Source organism: Chrysemys picta, chromosome 2 (genome assembly GCF_011386835.1).
Source record: "Chrysemys picta bellii isolate R12L10 chromosome 2, ASM1138683v2, whole genome shotgun sequence".
In the NCBI taxonomy this organism is placed as follows: domain Eukaryota; kingdom Metazoa; phylum Chordata; order Testudines; family Emydidae; genus Chrysemys; species Chrysemys picta.
The window spans coordinates 211,205,734-211,233,312 of NC_088792.1; the positions used below are offsets into that span (position 1 = coordinate 211,205,734).

Consider the following 27,579-nt stretch of genomic DNA (forward strand, 5'->3'; position numbering starts at 1 on the left):
ATCACTGGCACCATTTCCTTTAGCTCCTACTTGCAGGTTTCCTGTTCAACGCGATTCTGTTTGGCACATGAGATCTGACAGGATCACAATACCAGGCAACATGATTTGCAGGCATAGCTCCCAAAAAATGTTATATACTTTTGTAATTTTATATATAAAATTTTATAATTTTATGTTTATAAGGAAGGCTAGGATTTTATTAAATGAAAATATATCTTAGAAAAGGGATGGAAGCAATTTCAAGTATTTAATAACGTATCTATATTTCTTTTGTCTAGCTGCGCTCCGGGATATTTTGGGAATCCGCTAAAATATGGAGGTTACTGTCTGAAGTGTAATTGTAATAATAATGGTCAGCTGGTTAGCTGTGATCGTCTTACTGGAGGTATGTAAGGGTAGACAGACAATTTGTTGAATACTAATGTCTGTCTTTCAATGAAGGAATGGAAGAGTTTTGATACAATGGCATGTAAGGGAGGAGGGATAGCTCAGTGGTTTGAGCATTGGCCTGCTAAACCCAGGGTTGTGAGTTTAATCCTTGAGGGGGCCATTTAGGGAACTGGGGTAAAAATTTGTCTGGGGATTAGTCCTGCTTTGAGCAGGGGGTTGGACTAGATGACCTCCTGAGGTCCCTTCCAACCCTGATATTCTTTGAAAACCTATGAGGAATATAGTTCATATTTAATAGCAGTTAAGTTTTGAATTCTTAACGCTATTGATGATCTGTTTCTGCATCCCACACCAAAGGGATGGTTGAGTACATTATTGAACCTCTTTTGACAACCTCAAAGCCAGATCTTGCCATGCTGTATATAAACTTATGAAGCATATGTCATGGAGTAGTCCTAATTTGCCTTCATTAAATGTACCTAGGACAGAATAGTTGTAACTTCAGAGTGTACCTGCCATGATCAAATGATGTTTTATGTCATACTTTGGGCAAATTGTGCCCTGATATGCACAAACACAACTTCTCCTAGTGTCTTAGACATCTGTCTCTTTCAGGAAATAGGCTGTTTTTTTAAACAATGTGCAGTCTTGTTTAGTACTTATGAGTTATATGTGAACTAAAGAAGAGGTAAAGTGAGGGCCAAATCTTCCTGTGTCAGCTACACTGATGTAATTGCACTGAAGACATCCCTGCTACCTTAAGTGGAGTTTCACTAGTATAGCTGAGAGGAAAACCTGGCCCTAAATAAGATAGAAATACACACAAAAGCAATACAAATTGAACAAAGAACCTTCAAAAGACATCTTAGGGGTGGGACTTACTTGTCCCTGGACATTTTTTCCTCACATGTTTGCTTTCTGGACATGAGAAAGAGCACAGTGTGGCCACAGACACAGGAAACTTCATTTCTAGTACTGTGGTTGTGAACTTCACAGCACATGCTACTCAAAGTCAACATATTTCAAATAGATAATGGGTAAAATTTTCAAAAGTGACTAAGTCCCATTTTCAAGTGACTTTGACACTTAGTGAGATTTAAGATCCTGACTGTCAATGAGGCACAAGCTGCTAAAGGACAGATTTACAAAGGTATTTAGGTATTTGAAAGTCAATTAGGCCCCTAGCTCATTTCTTGGGCATTTTTGTATGTCCCACTAGGCACCTATCTATAGAGCCCTGAGCAAATACACATTTATACCCACGGATGCGGGTATCCGCAGCTATAAATCGGTATCTGCGGAACCGCAGGGCTCTCCTGGAAACCGCAGCGGCGAAAGGAGCAGAACGTGGGGCTGCCACTCCCAGGAGTCAGCGTCCCATGCCGGCAGCTCCTCTGGCGCAGCTGTACTGCCCCCAGCCCTGCCCCAGTCCCTTCCATGCAGCTGTCTGCATCCCCTGTTTGGGGCGGTACAGCCATGCCAGAGGAGCTGCCAGCGTGGGGCACTGACTTCTGCGAGCGGCGGCCCCACATTCTGCTCCTTTCACTGCTGCGGTTCCCGGGAGAGCCCTGCAGTTCCACGGATACCGATTTATATCCGTGGATATAAATTTGTATCCACGCAGGGCTCTGCCTTTGTAAATCTGGCTTTTGGGAGCCTATGTCTCAGTGAAGGTCAATGAGATTTAAGTTCCAGCTCCCTAAGGACCTTGAAAATGGGACTCAGAATCCTAAATTGCCTAGGTATTTTTGAACATTTTACCACATCTGTGTATGATGTTTGCTTTATCCATTACCATTGTGGAATAAAGGATTTGATCTTATGCCTTCCAGCCCTTATTTACTTCTGCCTTTGGGACACTGGTACCTGTTCATAGAAAGTAGGGCTTTGTTCTTGATGAGATCTTTGATTCTACCTTATTTTCATTCCTCATTGACTTCTCTCTGATGTCAATGAACTCACACTTCATTTTCTCCCCAAAGCAACTTTTCCTTCTCACATTTTAGCAATGTTTCAAACCAGTGACTACTGAGTTTCCCACTGTTTGCTTCTCTCCAGTGTTGCTCAGGTTGTTATCTGAGTGGCTGAGATGACTGGTTTATTTGTTGGTTCTGGTCTAAGACATTACAGAAACAGCCGGTAATCTGAGTTGCTGTTAGCACCTGGTGGAATTTTTTGTTAGCTAATGCTGGTTTTCCATTTCGTCATTACAGTAATGCCACTTTATTAGGCTTATGTTTTTGATGGCGCTGATCTGAAGAGCATTTATCCTTTTTCCAGCTCTCATTCCAAAGTAAGAGTTTGTGAGGACAAGTTAATTCTTAGAGCAGAATTCAGTGACTCAGTTTGTTTTCAGTTTCTCTCTGCCATTATATTCTGATCAGCCACCTCTTTCTCCACATTGGCATTAAAATCCCCCGCGATCAGCAGCACAGCATGTTTTGGCAGGTTGTTATGTGAGTGACATTCTGCACTTTGCTGTAAAACTCTTTAATTTCATCTTTCTTTTTTTTGACTACTGTAATTGGGCCAGAGACTGTAATAAAAGTCATACTTAATTTTCATTTCTTGGAGACTGCTTGGAATATCTCTAGTGGTGGCTGGATAATACACTGCAGGAGTGCAAGTGTGTCTGTATTCAGAATAAATTCCATCCTTCTCTTGCAGTAGTTCCCTTGTGACTCCTGTCTCCCCTCTGACATTGGTGAAGTGTCCATTACCAATCAATTGAACTTACCAGTGATCTAAGATGCAAATGGTGAAGGAGAAAGTAGACTACTTTAACATTGTAGTCTGGCACATAGAAAGTTGTCATTGACTCTTGGCAGCAGGGAGCCCAGTCCTAAGTGCCTCCTTCAAGGTATAGGGTGCCCTCAATTCCCTTAGATTTCAACAGGAATTGACGGCATTAGCACCTCACAGTAAACCCTTAGTGATCAGCTTAAAGAACCCTTGTCTCATTTATTGCCTGTATTTTACTATGTAAACTTAATTGTGGTCCATGTTTTTTTGTGGAGAGGAAAAATAATGAAAAGACATCCTGGATACTTCTAAATCCCTTTAATTTCACATGAGGTCCAGCACTGGCCTATTGAGGGCATAGGTACAAACTCAACCATATCCCCATGTCAACCAGGAGAAAATACCTGAATTATTTTCATTGGGTAAAACTTCAAGATTTAAGTGAACAGCTGTGTTATAAAAGTACAGCTGCCTTGTGATTTTACAGATCACTAAAGCTTCATGTCAGGTAAACATTTAAGCATGCTGTTTTCCTGAACTGGGGCTTATAACCTGGTTCTACTCTTAAAAGTGACCGTGTAAAAATGACATCATCTTACACCACAGATCTTTTCCTTGTGTGTGTATATTGTACATAGATATTTGTGTCATATTTTCTCTCTTTGTGACAAAAATTTTTTTGTCACGTTTCACACCCATTAAGCATCGAAGAGCCAGTTTAGCTAAGAGATGGTGAATTGGATTCTCTTCCTACCTGTGAATCATCAACAAAATGGTTTCCTGGGTAACATCTGCAGTCATGCCTGTGTACGCCCTTGACTCTCAAATCCTAGGTTGAGTTGCAGATCTGATGATTAGATAAAATATATATATTTATTTTTGAAGTGTTAGCACATTTTTAATAGAAATTAATGGTGAAATGATAAACCTGGAGCCCTACAACGCCATTCTCACCGAGTTGCTTTTCAGCATAGATCCACAAAGGTCAGGTGAATTCTGTGGCTACAAATCAGCATCAGGAGTGAATGATTTCTATTTTACTCTTTTCCCAGCATGGATAGCATACCAAGTTTAGAGGATCTTTATTCTGACAGTCTTAGTAAAGATCATTGAAAACTTCTCATTTTAAAGTATGTGGTACGTGCACATTCATCCCTCTGTAGCACATGAAATTGCAAATTGCTGGGGGAATCACCCCCAAGGTAGGGCAGAGTTGTGTGAAAACTCCCCTTCTTCTGGGGTTCCACTGAAGAAGAGCAGCTTTAAATTCTCTAGGGTGCTCCATAGGAGCCCCACCAAAACATCTCTTACCTTTCTGGCCATGTCCCATCTCTCAGCAGCACGGCCCACTTTGCCTGCAAGCCCCCTGGTACGGTTGAGACTGAAGGAGCCTTGTGCCACCACAACACACACACACTGGCAAACTTTCCATAACTGGGCATGCTGCACAATGCTCTCCACCAGGGGTCGGCAACGTTTGGCACGCGGCTCTCCAGGGTAAGCACCCTGGCGGGCCGGGCCAGTTTTATTTACCTGCTGACGCGGCAGGTTCGGCCGATCGCGGCCCCCACTGGCCGCGGTTCACCAATTGGCCCGGGATGGTGAACCACGGCCGCGATCGGCCGAACCTGCCGCGTCAGCAGGTAAATAAAACTGGCCTGGCCCGCCAGGGTGCTTACCCTGGCGAGCCGCGTGCCGAACGTTGCCGACCCCTGCTCTACACCGATTGAATGAATCTGGCTCTTCGGCTCCTATAACATGCAAATTATTTATCCTTGAAAAACAGATTTGCAGAGTCTGCCCACACATTTTAATGGCCTAGAGCAGGGGTTGGCAATCTATGGCACGCATGACAAAGGCGGTATGCAAGCTGATTTTCAGTGGTGTTGTCAGATGCTACCGGTGTGGTGCGCTGCTCTGTTCAATGTTGATACCAATCGGCTGCGTGCGTGTGTTCCCTCTGTGTGCTGCCCCAGCTCTGCACAGATAGCTGACACAGCAGATCCCAAGAGAACCCCCGATGACCACAGACTCTAGTAAGGTACGAAGGCACGTCGGGCAGGTTTATTGCCTTTAGAGATGCACAGTCTCCAGCTCCCGGGCAAACGAAGTCCAAGGTGCTGCTAAGGTGCGGCTAGCCAGTACATATGTGCTCCCTTGACAATGGACTCAGTTCAGTCAGTGGCAGGACTTTCCACTGGCCCCTAGGCAGGACAAAAATATCCACTCAGGGATGCATTCTTATACACAGGTACAAACAGATTACACATCACTCCTGACGTATTGAGGTGCAACCCCTCTATGTAGCAAGGTACAACCCCTTTACGTAGTAAGGTGCAGCCTTTCATCTTGTACATGTTGGTTTGAACAAAACAACTCTATCCATCATATTACCCTTTTGGCCCTGTCATTGGGATGGGTCAGCCTGTTCCTTGTTATTTGTGTGGAATGTGCAAGTATCCGAATGTTCTGATATCTGGTGTCCAGTACCTTTTAGGTATGTTTCTTTTTGCAGCATCAGCCCTTTCCTTGCCGGCTTCTGTGAGCAGGGCCTGCCTCTGGCTCACAGCTTAACTTTGCTTTATGTTAGCAAAGTCTTGACCATTACTTTAGTTCATGCCTTAGGCCTCATACCGGGCCTCTGATACAAGGATTTATGTCTCAGGGCCTCCTCTTACTACAAATGGCACTCACACTGTCTGGGTCCTGGCCACCGGTCTGGGCGGCTCTGCATTTTAATGTAATTTTAAATGAAGCTTCTTAAACATTTTAAAAACCTTATTTACTTTACATACAACAATAGTTTAGTTATATATTATAGATTTATAGAAAGAGATCGTCTAAAAATGTTAAAATGTATTACTGGCACGCGAAACCTTAAATTAGAGTGAATAAATGAAGACTTGGCATACCACTTCTGAAAGGTTGCTGACCCCTGGCCTAGAGTGCAAAGTTTAAAATTATTTTTTACAAAGACAAAAATTAATATAACAAAATCTTAATAACAATGTCTTGGTTACTGATTGTATTTATCTGATTTCAGAATGCTTAAACCAAGATCCAAAAGATGTGGATCCCGATGAAGATTGCGATGGTAGGTAATAACATGGTGTACTGATGATTGTTTGAAAGAAGACAAACTAGAAAAGGCAACAATAATGGCAGTAACCATGAACCAGTTCAAACAAGAATCAGCCAAGCACTTAGAGATGGGGAAAAAACGTTATAGGGCGAAAATGCCAGACAAGAAGAGAGTCCGGTGGGCGTCCTTATTTCTGGATTTAGTCACTTTCAGTACTGTGACCTTTGCTGTTGCATTTGTTATGCATGTAGTGCCTGGTGACAGAGTATCAAAGGGCTTCCATTACATTCACTGTGACCACTGAAATGTTCTCTGCACAAAATAGCAATGATTCTCATTGTTTTCCTTTGCTTGTGGTATTTCCCTTTCAGCTTGTGATAGTTGTGTAATTACTTTGCTGAAAGATTTGAGCACAATGGGTGACGAGCTTCGGTTGATTAAGTCTCAGCTGCAAAACGTCAATGCAAGCACCCACACACTGGGACAGATGAGGCATTTGGAAACACGCACCAAGGAGTTAAAAGTAAGTGACCTTCAACCAAAAAAAAAAGCCTCAAGGAATAGATTTCAGCTGATGTGTAGACTAGCATCTGAACACTAGAATTTCATGTCAGTTTGTGTCAACGTGGAGTGCAAGCAAACATAGACAAACTGCTGACTCCACAATACATGGCTACTTTTCCCTGGGGGTTACACTGTGGGAGGGCTGCTCTGAGGTCCAGATGGGGTTCTTAAAAACATCAGTGGCCCCTCCCCCTCCTAGGCCATCCCAATTCACTTTGTGGGCTATGCCGTCCAGACCTTCCTGCAGTCCTACAACTTTCAGGCAGTTTATATTCTGCACCACTCACCCAGTTAATTCTTCAGTTGAGATCCCCTCATTGCTGGGGGAATACATTGGATTCAACGGACCAGCTGGTGTAAATTGGTCACCTGTGAAATTAATGAAGCAATCCTGATCTTTATTCCAGATGACGATCTGGCCCAATGTATTTTAACTTTTTAGAAGAAATACAGTCCTTGTGCTCCAGTTCCATACTGTCTCTAGGTGGTAGATTTGGTTCAGTCATGTACACGTTTTTTCTTTATTTTCAGATCTTGTTGAACAGTTATCGTTCAACTGTTCTGAATCAGGGCTCAAAGGTAGATGAGCTGGAGACAGACCTGATCAATCTTAATCAGGATGTAAATGCGCTACAAGAAAAGGTGACTTACTAAAACAAAGTAAAAATAATCATCTCTTTTTATAACAAAATATTAATTTGTCTGCTCTGTGCTATCTCTAATTGTCTGTTTTTCCCCTCTTGTTAGGTTGAAATGAATTACAGGAAAGCCGAGACATTATTTAATAATTTTGGTCAGACTAATCAAAAAGGAAAAGATTTGGTTTCAAAAATACAAACTGTCATCATCAATATTCAGGGTAAGGGTGATTTCTATTGTTATGTGATGTTTTATTTTATAAAATCTCATCACCATACATACAATATTTTAATTAACTTCTGAAATTTGAGAAGAGTTCAGAAATCAACTTTATAAAATAAAAAGTTAGACACAATGGGCATACTTCAAACCTGGTGCAATTCAACTAGCTTCAGTGGCATTACTGTTGATAAATTTCAGTTTAATTAACCTAAATTTGTCTCACTAAAAGTTCCTTAGTACACTTTAATCTACTCCCATTTCAAAGTACAGCTGGGTATACACAGAAACTTAGTTCATGGCAGGCTAGGTGAGGGTAGATTTACACTCCAGCTTGCCACGGACAAAGTGTCTGTGTAGACAAGCCCTCAGTAATGAAGGCCAGATTGGACTTTATGTGCTTAAAAAGAAGAGCTGCTCTGGGATTTGTCTCCCTTGTGTAAATCTAAGTATCTACTCTCTTTGAATGTGGTATTTCCTTTTTTCAGTGCTCGTGGAACAGATAGCTGGCACCAATGGAGAAGGCAACAGATTGCCCGTGGGGGATGCTGCCAAGGAACTGGCTGAAGCAGAACAGATGATGAGAGAGATGCGAAAACGCAACTTTGTACAACTGCAAATAGATGCAGAGAGGGAGAGAAGAGAAGCTCAACTCTGTAAGGGGGTCCTTCTTGAGCTCTTAGCTCATTATTCTGCTTAGTTTAAAATGTTCAAATCTTATGTCTGAAACAAGAAACTACAAATGATGACGCTCAGGGAGTGATATGGAATTTCAGCATCTGATCTCACTTTTGCAGTGTATTTCAGTCATCAGCTTTTGTTCAAGTGAACATAGTGATTCTGAAGGAGGTTAAGAACGTTTAATGTAATCATGAAAGAAGTTAAATTGGGGAAAAATTGAAATAGTGTCTTGATGTCTGCTTTCTAATGCATTATTTGATCTCTAAATGAATCTAAATGAAAAAGTCCTATATTCATATATCCACTAGCTAATTATAAAGCACAGAAACAGTGTAAACATAAATTATATACAATAATATAGTGTGTAGATAGTCCATAAAAAATCTACATTAAGAAACTATTAAAGCAGTATAGTTGAGCACTCAAGGGTCAAGAAGTACAAAAGTTAAGGTTACACCCCAGTCTGGTGTCCTCTCCATGTGCTTCCATATTATAATATGGTCTATTATATGACCGTATGTTATTTCTGAAATAGTATAATCCAATATAATAGCATATGTACTTTTGGCAACTTTTTTATGTGTGCAGTAAAACCAAATTCAAGCCCCACTGAAATCAACGGAAAGTCTCTCATAGCCTTCAGTGGGTGCTGGATCAGGCTTTGAGTGAGGTAGGGCTCAGCAGGATTCCTTATGTCATTCACTGCACAAACTGTACATACATGATTTCCATGAAATCTATTTGTCTGGCATACACAATGTCGTGCATCTGAGCAGAGCATGCTGCACCTACATACAGTATCTAAGGTTGTAGACAAAAATTATGTAATAGGGGCACAGAATTCCATCTGTGACCGTATTTCCCTCTGCCATGATAGGAAGTCTTTGGCCTAACAGATCCATTCTCTCCATGGCTGACGGCTCTATTTCTGAGTTGTGTGTGGCCCATAAGATCCCATATGTCACACTGCTGGGTGGGAATACCTCCCACCCCACCTTCTGCCATATCTACTGGGACATAAGGAAAAACCCATTCTCCCTTGATAACATTCTTCAGATTGCTCGAATTAACAGGTGGGAAGGCAGGGTCACACACTCCTCTGCTAAGAAGGAGGTACAATGGAGAAGAAAGGTAGACATAGCCTCCTTCGGAGGGGTTTTCTCTCCAAGATTGGAACCAAGTGACTGCTGAGGTGCCCTACTAAACTCCTGGTTACACTGTATCATAGATGCACCTTGGGCGAAAATTTGGCCTGCTGCTTGACTTAACCATGACAATGTCCTCTCAGTGCTACATAGGAGTCAGTCATGTAACTCATCCATCACTGGGGGTAGAGTAGATCGTAAAGCCCCAGTTTGTGGCACAGCTTCAGCATTACTTAAATATAGATTTAGACTTTTTGCACTTTTGGAGCTGATGGCTTCACCCAGTTTCACCCTGGCCTTCTTTGGTGATGAAGCTGGATTAGATTAATGTTTTTTTTTTTAATCTAGTATTTCCAAAAGTTCACCTTCAACCATATTTCATTTAGAGCTGATTTGTCATGTTAAATTATCCATAGTATTCTGGATCCCAAAAGCAGCACATTTATCACTGATGGGATGAGATGCCCATGACACACACTGAAACTACATTTGTTGAGAATACTCAGCATCTCAGAAGCCTGGGCTATTTAATCCTAAAGGCAGAACCCCACAGGGTAAAGTTAATTTTGTTTTGCTTCTGCGAATCTTTTTCAATTCTAATCTTGCAGTGCTGGAGCGTGTTAGGAATGAGCTACAAAAGCACCAGCAAGAAAACCATGGAGTTGTTAAAACTATAAGAGATTCATTAAACGAATATGAATCCAAACTCAATGACCTTCGTGAAGCTCTGAATGAAGCAACGGGCCAAACGAAGCAGGCTGAAAACTTAAACAAAGATAATGGAGTGCTCTTGGAAAACATTAAGGTAATGGCACTTTTAAAAAAAACTGGACTTATTAGATGGAAGGAAATATTTCTGTCTTACTTTTGGCCTTCTTGTAAAGTCAAATTCTATTCATTCTGAGCTTGATTCCCATTTGCACTAATGTCTCTTTCCACCTCTCTAGCAGTGCAAAGAGGTCTCAAAATGGGTGTCAACTGTCCTACTTAAAGGCCCCTTCCCACTTAAATCCCACTTAAAGGCCCCTTCATACAACCAAAGTGGTGTAGAGGGGATTTAGTATAAATGAGAATCTGGATACTCTCTGCTCCGAGTATTTCCATCTTCAGCTATAATTATTCATTTTGTCTCCTGTGAATGTAGTAAACTGAGCACAGGACAAAGAGTCAGGAGCTCTAGGCTCAGTTCCTGACTCTGCCACTGTCTTGTTGTATGGTTCTTAGCTTGTCTCTTAACCTCTCTGAGCCTCCATTGCCCTGTAAAATGGGAATAATGATGCTTAGCCACTGTTGTTAACCTGCTTTGATATCTGTGGATGAAAATCACTAAATAGTGCTAGTTATTAATTATTGATAAATAAGCGCTGCCTGCCATCATGCCTCGTCAGAAATGCTGCAGCACTGTTTGTGATGATGCCTAACGCAGCAAAAAGTAAGTTAGACTTTTCACATATTTAATAAGCCCCCGAACTCTTGTAGATGTTATAATGAATAAACGGAACTAGTCGGACATGGAATTAATGCAAGGAATGTAAGCACACTATAGCCTGTATTCTCTTAAACAAATAGTATTTCTGATTCAAAGGACACTGCATTGTTTTATCAAAGCTAAGTTTTCAGCTATTTTGTTAGCACTTCTTGGACAGTAGAATCACTACTGTCAACTGTACATTACAATTGTTCAGTATATTACATGTCAGTGTAAGGCATCACCTCTAATAATACAGCTAAAAATATGTACAGACTGTCTTAAATGGTGGATGTATCTGCTCAGATCATTAATCCATTTTTGCCTTTGCCTCTGCCACCAGTTAAAATGTTTGTGTATTTGTGATAAGATTAAATTTGATAAGATAGATAGAGGGGCAGATGGGTTGATTGCAGACCCTACTATTGGGATGACTTACACACACTTGGATACAAATACCATGTGGCTGTGATTATGATGTGCATTGTCCTGCCACAACCCCAGGGCCATTGTACTTGCTGCTGTAGGACTCTTCTCCCCCCTGATCCCTCCACTGAGCAGGAGATGCTGGAACCAAGCATCTTCATTCATTCTCCCCTGATAGCTTTCCAGAGAGGGCAAGCTGGAAAGCCTTCCCTTTCCCTCACTGGTAAGACCCAAAGAGGGAGTCCAACTTGGAGATGGTTTCAGTCTTCCAGAAGGTTTGGGAGAGGGGGACTAGGTCACTATTGGGTTTCTTGTTTTTATATCCTCCAGGGTTGAGAGGAGAGAGGCCCAGGATGTCAATGCTTCAAGGCAGTGTGAGGAGTTGATTAGGGCTTCTCTAGCTATGTCTATACACTGATAGGCAAACAAAGCTCCAGTCGGCTCCTCGCTTGGCTTGACGAACTGGGCTGTGCTAATATAAATTTCCCCAAATACCTGTGAATATCAGTAAGTCATTAGATCCCCAAAAGGCACCTAGATAATACAGCAACGAGAGCTTTGGAAATGCTGCTGCTAACTAGCTTGGCTAGATGATCATTTGATTTCCCCCCATCCCTAATAGCTGAACTGACCACATGCTTTTCAACCCTCCAATTTTCCTTAGAAACAAATTGAAGTGATGAATAAACAACAGAACGATGTCTTGGTTCATCTCAACTCTGCCCAATCTTCCTTGTCCCAGACTAACAGCATACTTGGATTACTGCAGAAGAGCAAAGAGGTATAGTTAATCAAAATGTGTGACATTTTAAATTAAAAAAATACTGAGTAAAAACTTACATCATTCTAACTGAAGTAAAAATATAATGGGATAGATTATAATGTGATCGATTAACTGCAGTCTGTGAAAAGGGGTTTTCTTTTTTCCCTTGCTCTACACATCTGTGCAAGGAAATGGGGATTACTTCACATGCAAGACTAAGGGCGAAGTGCTGACTATCAGACACTTTGTAATATGTGGAAATAAAAATAAGATTTCTCTTTATAAAACCACAGGAATATGAAAATCTAGCTGCCAAACTAGATGGCGCAAGGAAGGACTTGAATGAAAAACTGAAGGACCTTTCCTTATCAGCCAGCAAAGAGCCACTGGTGGTGAGGGCAGAGGAGCATGCCAAGATTTTGCAAGACCTGGCAAGACAACTGGCTGAGTATGTTCTAATTTCTGTAAATGAACGGTTCAAGTACATGATGTACAATATTGTAATGTACTGTGCATAATTTCACTTCCCTTTAAAGTGACCTGTAAAGATAGAAAAAAATGGGTTTGTCCTTCCTTTTGCTGCTTTGTGGTGTGTAAAGTTTTCTTTTTTCTGCTTGCTTTTTGTCTTAGACATTTAAGTCTTAAGTCTTGGTCTCTTTTTCCTGAAAGACTCTTTCAGGGTCCTGGGAACTTGAGTGCAGTATCTGGCACAAATAAGGCCTGATTGTGATTGGGTCATGGGCTATCACCACAATACAAATAAATTATAATGGGGTGGTCATAAGCATCAAAGGAGTCAAACCTGAATATTGAGAAAGGAAGGAAATTTTAGGCATTTTTAGTCAAACTTTTTAAAATGCCTTTTTTCCTTTTGCTTGATTTTATTGATATCTGTTTAACTCCAGTGCCTGACATACGGTTGGGAGAAAAGTTTTTTCTTTGTTGAAGAATCTTCACCTCTGTCCCTTTATTTGCTCACAGTAAAAGTTCACACTAATTTTCTGGTGCTCCAACAAATCCTCCAGGAAAGTCAGGGCAAAACACTTGATATACTTGATATTTCTAAGGTAAAGTATAGATAGGGAAGGGAGAGACCCTTAAAATAAATAAAGTTTTTGAGACCTTCTGTATATGTATTAAAGAAGCAAAAAAGGACAGAACTCTATTTTGTTTCTTTGCAAATAACTTTCACGTAGCCCTAATACTAACAAGAAAACTCCCCAAAAGTAAAGTAACCTCCATAACATGCCATCTGGATGGAAATGACTTTGCTCAAAAATTCGGTTGTGAGATTTTGGCTAGTTAGAATCATAGAACATAGACTTATAGAGTCATAGGGTTAGAAGGGACTGCAAGGATCATCTAGTCTAACTCCTGCCAAGATGTAGGATTTGTTGTGTCTAAACCACCCAAGACAGATGGCTGTCCAGACTTTTTTTGAAAACTTCCAGTTGTCCGTGCAGCTTGTTCAGTTAGCAAAACAGTATTGTCATAAATATCAACCTGGCACTGCACAGGTGAATTGAGCACAAAGGTTTTTGTCTCTTACATTTCCCTGATTCCAGGGCTGCTTGGCTGCCTCCCAGTGCAAGATAGAGCAGCCCTGAAGTGATTCTGTCTTATGCTAGGCTGTCCGTGGCCCCCCAAGGGCTGTTCCAGCAGCTGGGGATTAACTGGAGGTTGTCCTTACACGGGGACTGTGATGGGGGTGGCACAGAGCTGGCCATGTTGAACTGTCCTGTTGGAATTGCCAGGAAGCCTTTTCACTTAAATGCTGCTTTGCAGCACCAGACTAGTGTAAAGCAGCGTTATTGGAGACCAGAACTGGCCCCTTATGTCAAAATACTATTTGCTGTTGGTCCATTTTTGTTGTAAAACATTTGCATTTGTTTCATCAGCATTAATTAGCAAATATTTAGATTAAATGCTGGTTAAAATAAGTCATTCTTTTTTTAGCCTGCAGTTTTTGCCCATGGTTGTATTTTTCACCCTGTTTTCCACAGAATTAAGAGAAACGCCAGCAGTGATGAGTTGGTGAACTGTGCCATGGAAGCTGCTACTGCCTATGAAAATATTATTAATGCCGTCAACGCAGCTGAGGAAGCAGCCAACAAAGCTGTAAATGCAGCTGATTCAGCTTTACTGGTAAGGGCATTATGTTGTCAAACGATGGTAATTTTGTTACAAACAGGTGATCTTTATAATTAGCTGGGCACTGAAGTTGAACCCGTGCCTGCCTCATTGTACACATATAAGACATATATTTGCACGTAGAAATTATTCTTTTGCAGGCACAATTACTATTCTTCATATTCAGATGTTGGTTTTGCATGTGCATTATGGGTCACAATTTAGGTGCTACCAATGTCTGAATATTGGTCCATAGACAAGAAGATGACAGAAGAGACAGTTTTCCGTTAAGAACAAACATTGTTTTTAAGGACAAAGGGCTGTGTAATACTCAGGGCTTCACCAGTAGCACTAACTGTGAAGGGAGGGGTGTCTTCTTTTTGTTGGAAACATTTGTTCCTTTTATTTTTTAAACTAGATTAGATTATTAATTTTTACTCCTTCTGATTTGTTTTTCTGCTTTGAGTTCAATTATAAAACTAATCTTACAGTACCGTGCTTTATCACCAGACTGTGGAGAGGGAAGACCTATCAGGAAAAGCTAGGAGACTGAACACTGAAAGCAGCAATCTATTAAATCAAGCACAAATGAGACAAAAGACATTACAAGGTACTGTAAAAAGCATGATGATAACAAGAATGTTGATACAGTATTAGAAATTCTCATTTAAAAGTCACTGTTTATGGTTCTGATTTAGCAAAGCACTGTAACACACACTTAACTGTAAGCAGGAGAGGGTAGCTCAATTCTTACCTTTTATAATGGAACATGATACTATGGTTTAGAAGTTCCTTCTGCAAGAGGGTGAGGAGTGGATTCTTCAATTCAATCATGGTCCACACTGTGGGATGCCAAATTCTGCCATTGCCCACTCCTCTACAATTCTCTTCTACAACAAGACCTTATCTTTCAATTTGCTGCGGTCCCGCTCTTAAATTGTTCAGTTCAGCCTTAACCTCCCATTGAAGTGGAAGGGTCTATCTTCACTGCAAAAAGTCAGTGTGTTTTTACATCAAGATATAGCTATCTAGAATTAAGATCTGTGGTCATAGGGTGAGTGAGTTGCCTAAACCCAGCAAAATCAGTACGATTACATTTTATATGCTTTATAGTCTTAGAACTAAATTTGGTTAGTTACCTCAAACTAACGCATTGTTTATATTAAGCCTGGCTTCCTGACACTCCTGCTGATAGAAGCTAGAGATTGAGTATAATTTAAATCTTGTATATAGATTAAAAATTGAATATATTCCTAAAGTGTCATTTTAAATGGTTTTCTATGGGTGTCCCTAAGCCTCTGACCGCCAGATTCTGGACATGGATGACATGGGATAGTTCACTCAATAGTTGCCGTGGTGTGTTCATTCCCTCTGAAGTGTCTGGGATTGGCCACTGTCGGAAGACAGGATACTGAGCTAGATGACCATTGGTCTGACCCAGTAGAGCTATTTTTATGTTCTTAATACTTCTTGGGAAATCCCAGGACATTGCAGTTCTGTAAACACATTTCAAATTGTAATAAGAGCTCTTTAACCAAGAATGCTACAAAAGGGACTGTAAAATATACTGTGGTATTGATAGGATTTGGTCGCTGACCAGAAAGGCAGGGAGGGTAGGCCGTGGGGCCTAATGAATAGAACACTGGACTGGGGCTCAGGAGATATTGGCTCAGTTCCTGGCTCTGTCACTGGCTTGCTGGGTGACCTTAGGCAAGTCACTGTAACTTCTCTATGCCTCAGTTTCCCCTGTCTAGTGTATTGCTTAGTGGACTCTGAATGTCTCAGAAAGGTTGTCCATCTGCTTGCATTTGGTTGAGCATCATCTCAAAGAACAGAATCCTAATACAGTAGGAACATTTTGATCTGGTTAAAACACTTACCTTTTTTTCCTGTTTGAATATTTTAAATGTAAGGCAAGATTTGGGGCTAGTCACTCAAAAAGGTTATATATAATAGATATAATCCACTGACCAGTGCCACTGATCTATAAGCATGCACCTACTTGTATTATTATGGGTGTGTGCAGAAGTGTTTTAAAAAAATCCTTTAGATTGGGACATAAAGTATGAGTTAAATTCACCTGGCCATTGCAGAGGGGCTCCAGGAGGCCTGTGCACTCCTAAATGTGGGCAGCACTAACTAAGGAAGGGTGTGGTCGGGGAGGCGAGGGAATGCACTGATTAACTCCTTCAGCAGCCGTTGTCAGTGGGGCTCTTATGGAAACAAAAGCTACTCTCCCCTTGGGAGAGGCAGAGGGAGGGTGTCTCCATTTCTTGCCCTTATAGTGTAACATCTGATTCTGCAGTAAAGCTGAAACGGGATCCATGTATTGTACATGCTTTTTGTCCCTTTGTTTTATCGGGTATCGTACGTTTCACACACATGCCTGTGGGATTATGCCGTGCACTTCTGTTTGCCAAACCCCTGAATAGCTTAAATTGCACAATATTGACAGGTCTGTTCATAAAAAGCAAAGGTAGGCTTTCTGCGCTGTTATTTTGATCCAAGAATATATTCTGTACTAGCAGTAACCTGAGAAACATTCATAATGGTACATGTTTAGTAGAGTATTTACCCTTTCTGGAATGCAGCCAATAGAGGGTAACATGGTCACACACACTTGAGCACTTCTGATGTCCCATCCTATAGAGATCCTTGGTCCACAGACACATGCACACATACATTCATTGCAGGTGGCCCAGCAGATACACAAGCATACAATCTTACAGTATATAGGTCATAGTATAATATTTCACCCCTATTTTCCATTCCCTTCTTTCATGACTTCTTCTCATCTTTGATTCCCATCCATCATCTCAACAACGACAAAGGGGCCTAATGAAGTCCTTCCATCAATTTCCATCTTGTGCCAACTTCACAGCATTGGTAATCTTTAAACCTTTTTTGGTCTATGTCATTCTTCACCACATCTATCCAATGTTTCTTGCCCTTGCCATTTTCTTATCTCTTCATTTTTTATTTTCTGCAATCTTGAAACTCTGAGTATTTCCCTCAGCAAGTTCATTTCTGCAGTCAAATCTTGCATTCATTGGCTTTCCTCATACTCTCGCACTCCAATCCGTACAGCAGTATCGACATTCCTGTTGTAGTCCTGAAACATTCCATCTGTTTCTTGTCTACTCTTGTTGCACTCATCAACTTGCTGTAGATGCTTTCCATCAGCTTGATCAATATCTCAGGGATGCCATACAGTCTCATAACTTGCCTCAATCCTTTCTGCCAAATGCTGTCAAATGCCTGTTTGAAGTCTGTAAAGTTGTTGTAACAGGTTCAGTTGTGTTCTGTGTACTTCTCTGTATCTGTGTTATCACAAATAGCTGATATATTGTACTTCATCCTATTCTAAATCTGCATGTGCCACTTCCACATACCTCTTCATTCTCCTCTGCAATGTCTTGATAAATGCTTTTCCTGGCACACTCAATAGCTGATTCTTCTGTAGTTCTTGCATTCACTCTTGTCTCCTTTTTTATAGATCAGTACAATTATCACTTTCTCCCATTCACTAGGCACTTGCTCTTGTCTGTAAATCTTGTTGAGTAATTTGTGGATCACTTTTACCACGTGTTTCTTGCCTATTTGCAGCAGCTCTGCTGTTATGTTGTTACTTCCTGGCACTTTTTCTTTTTCAACATTTCTATTGAAATCTTTACTACTTCTTCTGAGAATTCCTGCGTCTGTTCTCCCTTAGGTGTACTTGGAAGCTTCTCCAGGACTGTTTCATCTCTGGAGTTCTGCACATTGTACAGATTTTCAAGATATTCTTTCCATCATTTATTCTTTGCTTGGTTATCCTCAGTTATTTGTCCGCACTTGTCTTTCACCATTGACATCTTCAACTCATGTGTACCACTCAGTTCTATTATCTTGTGTGTTATATTTTTCTTCGCGTATTCTGCTTCTTGACATTGTTTACTTATCCTATTGTTTCTGTCTCTCTTTGCTCTCTTTTTTCTCTCTCTCTGATCAGCCTATTGCATTCATCAACTTGCTGTAGATGTTTTCCATCAGCTTGATCAATTTCTCAGGGATGCCCCATACATTCTCATAACTTGCCACAATCCTATATCCTCCTTTTTATTCTCCTTCAGCTTCCTACACTTGTTACTCAGCTGCAGCATTTCATCCATTATCCATCTTGATTTCTTTTCTTTTGGCCTTGTAGCTCAACACCTGTTCAGCTGCTCCCATAATACCATTTTTTTACACTGTTCAATGTCTCTTCAATGTTCTTTTCTTCTTTCACCATAGACATGATGTTTTTACATATGGCTTCTTTGTATTTTTTCCTGATATCTGTCTCTTTCAGTTTGTCTACATTTTAGACCTTAGTTCTTGCCACTTTTTTGATTGCTCAACGTCATTGAAACCAGCACTAACTTATGATCTGATCTGATCTTGGCCACAAATGATCTGCACAACCACATTTCCATCTGCAGTTCACAAGCACAATGTTCTTCATTTGTCCATCAGGCTTCCTCTGCAGCCTTCTTTGTTGAAATAGTGTGTTCATTGTCACCAGGTGGTTGCTTAGGTAGAAATTCAGTAGATTTTCTCCTCTTTCATTTTCTTCACCTAGTCTAATGATGGTAGAAGCATCTGATGAGCCAGAAGTGCCAATCATTAGCAGTTATCTTTGCTAGCTACCATCACTAGATTTACCATGGCGGCCGAAGGTCTTGGGAGGTGGCATTGCTGTGCACACTCAGCTACTTGGAGCCTCTACTGAGAGTTGAGTGGGACATTGTATTTTTATTTGTGCATCATATACATAATATATAATTATAATGTTTTGAATATGCATAATAATGTATCCCCAAAATCTGTGCCCTTCTCTTAAGCTGCCTTCATCACTATTTTTTTCCTACTCTGAGGGGCAGAATGAGTATCTTCACCCCTAGTTACTATCTATAATACTACCTAAGTTTTTTAACCGGATGGGAAAGGTATGTGCCCAATGCTCATGTGACAGTGCAGAGTGCTGCTGCCATTCCACCAGATGGCCGGGGCACCTTTGTATAACACCTACCAGGCTGATTCATAGTGCACTGTTTTGCAGATATTAGTCCAACTCTTGAAGATATAAAGCAGAGACTGGGTATTGTGGAAGGGAAGAAGAACAGACTGCTGATGAATCTTGATTCTTTTCAAAATGATCTCAATGGGATAAACAGAGGTCAGTCATTTACTAAGCACATCTACTTTGTGTTATTCTGCCGTTGTTCAAAGTATTTACGTAGACTTTTGTGTGTGTGTGTGTGTGTGTGTTTTAGATGACATAGACAGCGTCATTACCAGTGCAAAGAACATGGTCAAAAATGCCAATGATATCACTGCAAATGTACTGGGTGAACTGAACCCAATTAAAGCAGACGTGGAAAAAATAAAGGGCACCTATGGAAGCAATCAGAGTGCTGACTTCAATAAGGCTTTGACGGAAGCAAACAATTCAGGTGGGTGCTGTGCTTGCTGTTTGCTAGTAAGTGCCGTTTAATGCCTCTCAAATTTCTGTAGGAGTAACCAGGTAGACATAGTGATAATAATTATTATTATTTGTTTCTGGTTGCATCCACTGTGTGCAGGGTGCTGTACAAACATAAGAGGTATAGTCATTGCCCCAAGAAATTTATATGCTGAATTTGTTTTTAGCTCTGTATAATCTGAGTCTGATGGAATAAAATAAAATAGAGTATGTGAAATTAACCCCATGTTAATGATGTAATAATAATAAGAGAACAGTGCATCTGAATGAAGGTGGCTTTTAAAACAATAGTGTTATGAGAAGGTGGATAATTAAACCATAACAATGAAAAATATTGTGAGTTTCTGGATGGTGTATTTTATGTACGCACAACTGCATTGTTTGAAACACTGTGGACCAGATGTTCTGCTTATTTACAAGTGTTTTACTCCAGTGTAACTGCTGGCACCAATGGAGCTACTCCTGATTTACACGAGTGTACATGAAAAGAGAATTACAATAGCCAACCGTATGTATAGCAAATTTGGCCAACCCCTAGCATCCAAAAACCACAAGATTGACTTAAAACCATGAGATTTTAAAAAATAATAAATTTGGAGTTCTTTTTATTTGGCTTTTAAGCCTTTAGGCACTTGTGTCACATTTTCAGGCTTTTCTCCACAACCATGAGGGTTAAAAACTTAGTTTTTTAAAAAAAATTAAAGCTGAGATTCTCATGTAATGTTTTCTCCAGGAGCTGGGATTTTAAGGAAACACCAAATATTGTGAGACTTGTGATAAAGACTATCAGAATTGGCATTTTTGGCATGTGTATCTCTCCTCCTTTCCAGTCCTCCAATAATTTTTTTCTCTCATCACGATAACAGTAAAGAAATTAACAAGCAAGCTCCCGGATCTGTTTAACAAGATTGAGAGCATCAACCAACAGCTGATGCCAATAGGCAACATATCTGAGAATGTAAACCGCATAAGAGAGCTCATTCAGCAGGCCAGAGATGCTGCAAACAAGGTCTGTCACAAAAACGTCCGTGATTGCTTGACATTAGGGATTTTTGTACACAAGGATGCTTTCAATCCCCTCTGAAAAAATATGTTGTTATAATATGTATGAAGGATACTACATAAAAATCAAACCACTAGTTTTAGCGAGCACTTTAGATACTGTGGTGGTGGGCACCAGAATAAAATAGATACAACAGTATAGAATACCTTTCCTTCTGTCCCACTCCAAGGTCCCTCCCCTAGCCAAGATCGTCCCTACAATTCCCATTTTGGTATTCCCTCTCCTTTCAAAGGCTCCTTGTTGTGGTGACCTTTTCTCCAGTGAAGGAGGGCTGGATGCTGCTCTTTGAAGCCAGTCACTACTGATCAGAACTGAGGTTCTCAAACTGGTCTGTGATTCCCTGGCGATCCACAGAGAGTTGGCAGATCACATAGTGCTGCTGATGTTTGTTTCTAACCGCTATATTGCACTAAAAGGCAGCTAAATATACATTACTTTCATAGTATCATTTTTCCATTGATTGCTGCGGGATGATGTGATCACAAATAACAGGGCAAGTGTCCATGAGACACTCTCCATTAAGATGTGGTCCACACTGAAAAAGATTTTGCTCAGATCTTGGCCTAAAGAGAACTTCTCAAAAATACTGGTATTGTATATCTTTATTAGCTACATGTTGTAGTACCTGAGAGGCAGTGAAGCTAAGGGACTGAGCAAAGGGCCTGACTTCTAGGGCTTGAGCAAAGCATTGAGACCAAAATTTCAACCCAAGTGTCTAAAGTGAGGCATTTGTATCCATGTGTAGGCATCTGAATAAGAGGCCTGATTTTCAGAGGTGTTGAGCACTGACAGCTCCATTTGACCTGGACTCTTTCTTGCCTCAGCTGTAAAATGGGAATAATAATTACAATACAAAGGTGTTGTGGGGACTGATTAGTTAATGTCTGAAGATATAAAGTGCTGCGTAAGTACTAAGTATTAGTAATAGCAGAGTAGTACCTACACTTGTGTATAATTGTGTTGGTTTAGAGTCAGATCTTGCAGTGTTGTGGCAATCCATGGTTAAGTGGGTACATTATGGCCACCTAGGCTGTTAGTCATAGGTCACTTAGCACAGACACAAACCAGTGTAGTTAGGGAGGTGATGCCTTTTTTAAATTAAAGGTAGAAATGTTTAACCTATTGTATTTGTTTTTCTTGGAGGTTGCTCTTCCCATGAGGTTCAATGGTCGTTCTGGGGTAGAGGTTCGACCTCCAAGTGATCTGGAGGATTTGAGAGGCTATACTTCCCTTTCTTTTTTTCTCCAAAGACCTCTGCCAAGACAAGAGAGCTTGGAACAGACTTCAAATATGTTTGTAATGTACCTGGGCAATAAGGATGTAGGTATTTCTTTTTATTTACTCCAATACTTAGAACAGAAAATGCATTTTGGAGTATGAAGGAATGTCAATGCAGATAACTTCCGCTAGCTTAAATTTTTTATGTGTAGGAATACATTTATTGGGAAGAAACATAGCCCTTTCCTCCACTGGAGGCTTTCAAAAGGAGGCTGGATAGCCATCTGTTTTGGATGGTTTAGACACAACAAATCCTGCATCTTGGCAGGGAGGTAGACTAGATGACCCTTGGGGTCCCTTCTAACCCTATGGTTCTATAATTCTAGTCTTTCTGAACATTTGGCCTATGATGGCTTTGATTGAGGTTTATTGAAATACTCTATTTGGGAGAAATAAAATGCTAATTGTATGGAAGATTATTGCTTCCAGGGATCTCAATAGGAGCAATTGGACTTAATATTGTTTCTTCCATTTTACTTACCTCGCAGAGGCATTGTGAGACTGAAGTAATTAGTATGTGTATAGTGTTTTGATAACCTCAGGTGGAAGGCACTACAAAAGTAGAAAGTATTTTTATTAGTAAGTAATATTTTTGTTATAGTAATAAAAGAAAGAGTTGTGTTTGGACCCCATTCAATCCAAGTGTATACGACTCTTAAATTGATTTGAAATTATTATTATTGAAACAGAGCAGCCAATGAAGCTACAAAACATCCATCCCAAATTAGTAAACTGAAAAAAGTTTCTAAATGCAATGATTGCTACAGTAGGAGGATAGCTTTCCAGCTTTCAAAGCACTGTAGTGTCCCTGAAGTAATCCTACTCTATTTTACCAGCTCTAGCATCAATCATTCATTGATAGTTGATTTGCTCTTCTATTTTTAGGCCTCCCAGGACTACATTGGTATGGCTGTGAGAAATGGTCGTCTCATTTGTGTTTATAACCTGGGAGGCAATGAAGCCGAAATAGAAGTGGACCCATCAGTGACTGAGAGTAACACTGAGGAAGCTACTTTGGATCGGGTGAAGTTTGAAAGGTACAAGACTCTTAAAATACAACCCACTCTATCCCTTTTTTTCTGTATCATATTTAGACATTACTTTATTAATAAAATGTGCTATTCTTTTACTTTTCCCCTTTGCTTTTAGGATTTACCAGTATGCAAAGTTGAGTTACGTTAAAGCAGCCACCTCAGACAAAAAGACTTTTGACAGTAGCAGTGGGAGCAGTCACACACTCCTAAATCTGGATCCTAACAGTGTTGTCTTTTATGTGGGAGGATACCCACTAGATTTTCAGGTAAATGGAAATATCATTCTGGCCTACAAAGGTGTTTAATCATCATAACTAGGGAATTTTTAACCATAGCTAACAGTTTTGATTATTTATACCATGTTATAGTGCTTCTTGGATGGCAACCTGTAGCTTAAACAATATCATTTATTTGCAATACATTTTAATTGTTACAGCATTACTATTTTCATGTCTGTGTAAACATTATTAAATTGATGTTGATGTTTTGATTGGGGTATTTTTATGGCTCTTTTATTTTTTGCAGCCTCCCAGTGCACTAGACTACCGTCATTACCAAGGCTGCATTGAATTAGACAACCTAAATGAGAATGTTATTAGCCTGTACAACTTCAAGAGGACATTTAATCTCAATACCACTGAAGTGGAGCCATGCAGTAGGTAAGAAATAAATACAGCATGTGTTTTAAATTAAGAAATTGAAAAAACATTATCACTGATAAATTAAGATTAACTGTATTTCCTGTTGATGTGACCACTTTAACATCAGGGCAAGTTACCACTTAATAAAGCAGTCACACCCACAGTAACTTCAGTTCACATGCCCTGCCACCCAAATATTCTAATAACCAGACACACACTCAAATGCCTCAGCTCCACCGCATACAATATTTGGCTTCTTTATAGCCTAAAATTACACTAAAAAGAAACATCTGGTCACTAAACTTTTTAAGTGTTTTTCTTCTCTAGAAACCATATCTTAATCTCACTGAGGTTAATGAGAAATTGACTTCAGCGGGGTCAGGATTTGGCATTACTAGAATCTGGTCACCCCTGTTACCGAATATTTTGTTTTAGGCTTTTTTAAAAAATCACATTTATTGTGGTTCTTGTTATGTCCATGTGGTAGCAGTTATTTGCTCCCATATATTCTGATTAGTGATGTTTCGTTGTTACAGATTTAAAGCAGAGTCTGACCAAAACTATTTTGAAGGCACAGGCTATGCACTTGTCACAGCTAGAGAAGCAAATATTCCTCATTTGTACTACGAGCAGGAAATTCAAACTACTGCAGATGAAGGCATGGTGTTTTTTGCAGAAAACGAGGTAACTAATGAAGTGATTCTTTTGAATACTATATATACTTCTTATAATAATTTGAAAACTGAAATTAATTGAGAAAGTGCTCAGAATAATAGCTCTCAAAACTACCATAGCCATCTGTGAAATGGATTAATAAAGTCTGTCCTATGTTTTATTGCTATTGAATATGAATTATAACACATTTTAGAAACAGACATTTAAAGAACAGATGCTGATTATAGCACTGAACAGAGAGTGTGAGGTACTGTATGGTGAAGAATTGTCCCATTACTCACTCGAATGATGGCATCTCCAGCTTAGAAGAAACAGGCTCAGAAGGGGAATTGTTGGTGGCAATGTTGTGATGAGCTGACAAGTTTTAAAGAAGGCTATTCTTGAGGCAATCTAAGCTTTGTCTTGCTTTTAAGAGGAAATTACTATCGTAATGTGCATCCCTGAAATACCCCATACAAATAGAAGATGAAGAATAATTTGTAAGAATCAAATCATCTCACTTCGCCCAAAGCCACTGAGGTAGTGAGAGGTAGTTGGAAATGGAGGATGGAATAGTATTAAAGAAAATGCAATAGATGAACTGCAGTTTTTGCTGCTTTGACCCTTTATATGGCTCTGAAAGAGATCCCCAAAAGAGTAAGGAAAATACATTGTTGTTATGCGTCATGTTACAGATAAATGGCATTTTGGTAATGTAAACCTTCCTTTAAAAGGACTCTGTATACATTTTTCCTTTTCATCAAACCAGTTATTTTTGCGATATTGGTACATGACAAAGGGAATTGTGTAACCCCCAAAAATGTAATAGTCATTTGTGCCTACCTTTCAAAATTATAGGCCAAATTCTGCTCCCAATTACTCCAGTTGAACCCATTGACTCCAATGGAGTTGCACCAGTGTAACTGGGAGGAAAATCTGGCCCTATACTGGTATCTGAGATGAGTGCTTTTTTGATTTAGGTATTGTGATTAGAGCTGATTGGAAAAATTCCAACAAAACATATTTTCATTAGCATTTGCCGATTCTGCAAAATCTGAAAGTTTTGCGGAGATAATTTGATTTTGCCAAAGTTCCAGTGGAAACCCACCTGGTTTCCTGCAGTTTGCTCTACCGCCTCCTTGACAGCTTATCTCCCAGTCAGCTGGGAGCCTAGGCTTCCAGGGTCCACAGCTCTGGGGCTGAATTCTATTTCTTTGGAGAATTTTGAAATTTGCAGAGTTTTTTCCAAACTGAAACAAAACCTAATTTCAAAATATTGAAATCCCACACACCACATGGAATTACCTTTCTCTGCCCAGCTCTAGTTCTGATAAATAACAGAGCAAGGAGAAACTTAGAGTATAGGTGATGATTCCTATAAACTTTGAGGCTTCAGGTAATCTGTTAGGTGCTAGAACTAATGATAAAATTGCCTTATTACTTAATTGTTGTATTACTTATCTAATAAGAATGCTATATACATATTTGGTATGTTTAATATAATAAATCATTGCCTTACTGCTATAATAAAATTCACTAAACTCTGAAATAAAAAAAGGATGCAATCAAAATTTTGTGGAGATATGATGGTATTTTTTTGAGTTGATTCATTTTCGTGCGTTTGAGTTAATTATATTTGTCATTAAGAGTTTAAATTCTAGAATATTTCATATTATCTTTTCTTTTTGCCAAAAACTTTCTTGTTATTATTTACTGTCCTGGGAGGCAGTGTGGCCCAGAGGACAGAGCACTGGATTGGGTTCTGTTTCTAGCTCTGCCATAGGCTTGCTGCGTGACCTGGGGCAAGTCACTTAACTGCCCTGTGTCTCAGTTTCTCCAGCTGTAAACACCTGCTTTGTAAAGCACTTTGAGATCTACTGATGAAAAGTGCTATATAAGAGTAGTAGTATTATTATTTAACTTTATTAAACTTTATTAAAGTAATTCACAAGACAGTAAAAATACATATGATATATTACACAGTGTTTGTTTGTTTTTTGTCCTTATTGCAGGATCATTTCATTAGTTTGAATATTGAAAATGGCCATCTGGTGTTCAGATACAAACTTGACTCAGAACCTCCAAAGGAAATAGCAAGCAATAAAGAAGCTGTAAACGATGGAACATATAAGCAAGTATGTCATTTAAACAAATGATATATTTTAATAAAATATATCATGAACTTCTGAAAATATATAGATCATAATGGCTGAAGCTACACATCCTATTTCAAATTCTTCTGAATGTGAAGTTTTGCCTTTCTTTTTAGATGATTAGGCTAGAAAAACACTAGCTTATGTGTGCAGCTCATATGGAAATTAATCTTTACACTGCCCCATATCATGTATTTCTGTGGGAAAATAATTCCTGGCAGAATAACCACTCAAACAACTTGCTCTCTTGCAAGTGTATTGCTTTAATTAAGGATTATAATATTAATTGTAAATACCAACATTATTTTAATGTTTAGTTTGGTATTTTTATCAGAATTGTTTTAAGAAAAAACTTTTAGCTGACCTTTATGCAACCACTTTTTTTATCTGATCAGCTTAAAAGCAGTCCAGCTATTTTGTGGAGCTATTTATATGAAGTCTGCTGTGAAACACATAATCAAATCCCTTTATTGATGATTATTGTGGCCAAAAGTATAGTTAAACTGTACTGTTAAAATAGACAGATTTTTCAACAATAAGAAAATGTGACTGAAAAGTAAAAATAACAACGGTGTATGTGTTTATGTATGTATAGCTTAGAGCTGGGGAAATATTACAGATAATTATTTGTGAACATACATTCAAACTTTTACATGATTTCGCTTGTCTGTGTCCCTTTTTTGTTCAGCTTTCCTTGGATATTTTAACAACTATGTTTACTGGCAGGAATATATGCCTAAACAGCCAATTTTAGGAGAATATTTCAGAACATTCACAAAAGGCACATCTTGAATTCATATACATGAGTACTTATGCCAGAAACCTAATTCTAAAAGTCACACTCATCCAGTCAAGATGTGACCTATGTATCCAATCAAAACAGCTCATTTTGACTTACAAATGTAAAAGCCAAAAGCAGTACTCCCAGTGAACCAGCTGTAAGCAGTTGGTAGGCAGGGATATGTTTGCATAGAATACAAATGGAATTTCAAATACCATATTAA

The 27,579-nt window shown here is 39.5% G+C and overlaps 1 protein-coding gene across 4 annotated transcripts in view; it reads left to right on the forward strand.

Moving 5' to 3' along the window:
* LAMA3 (laminin subunit alpha 3) overlaps nt 1-27,579 on the forward strand; it is a 190,852-nt gene that overhangs the window by 146,543 nt on the left and 16,730 nt on the right. For all 4 annotated transcript variants that reach the window (XM_065585346.1, XM_042854847.2, XM_024099569.3 and 1 more), the window contains 20 exons: nt 279-385; nt 6,176-6,226; nt 6,586-6,737; nt 7,310-7,420; nt 7,526-7,637; nt 8,125-8,292; nt 10,071-10,267; nt 12,021-12,137; nt 12,413-12,567; nt 14,123-14,264; nt 14,760-14,859; nt 19,330-19,446; nt 19,544-19,723; nt 20,619-20,761; nt 21,959-22,135; nt 22,979-23,130; nt 23,243-23,393; nt 23,653-23,786; nt 24,305-24,452; nt 26,435-26,557. In XM_065585346.1, coding sequence (XP_065441418.1) covers nt 279-385; nt 6,176-6,226; nt 6,586-6,737; nt 7,310-7,420; nt 7,526-7,637; nt 8,125-8,292; nt 10,071-10,267; nt 12,021-12,137; nt 12,413-12,567; nt 14,123-14,264; nt 14,760-14,859; nt 19,330-19,446; nt 19,544-19,723; nt 20,619-20,761; nt 21,959-22,135; nt 22,979-23,130; nt 23,243-23,393; nt 23,653-23,786; nt 24,305-24,452; nt 26,435-26,557 — 2,737 coding nt within the window. The remainder of the gene's footprint in view (nt 1-278; nt 386-6,175; nt 6,227-6,585; nt 6,738-7,309; nt 7,421-7,525; nt 7,638-8,124; nt 8,293-10,070; nt 10,268-12,020; nt 12,138-12,412; nt 12,568-14,122; nt 14,265-14,759; nt 14,860-19,329; nt 19,447-19,543; nt 19,724-20,618; nt 20,762-21,958; nt 22,136-22,978; nt 23,131-23,242; nt 23,394-23,652; nt 23,787-24,304; nt 24,453-26,434; nt 26,558-27,579) is intronic.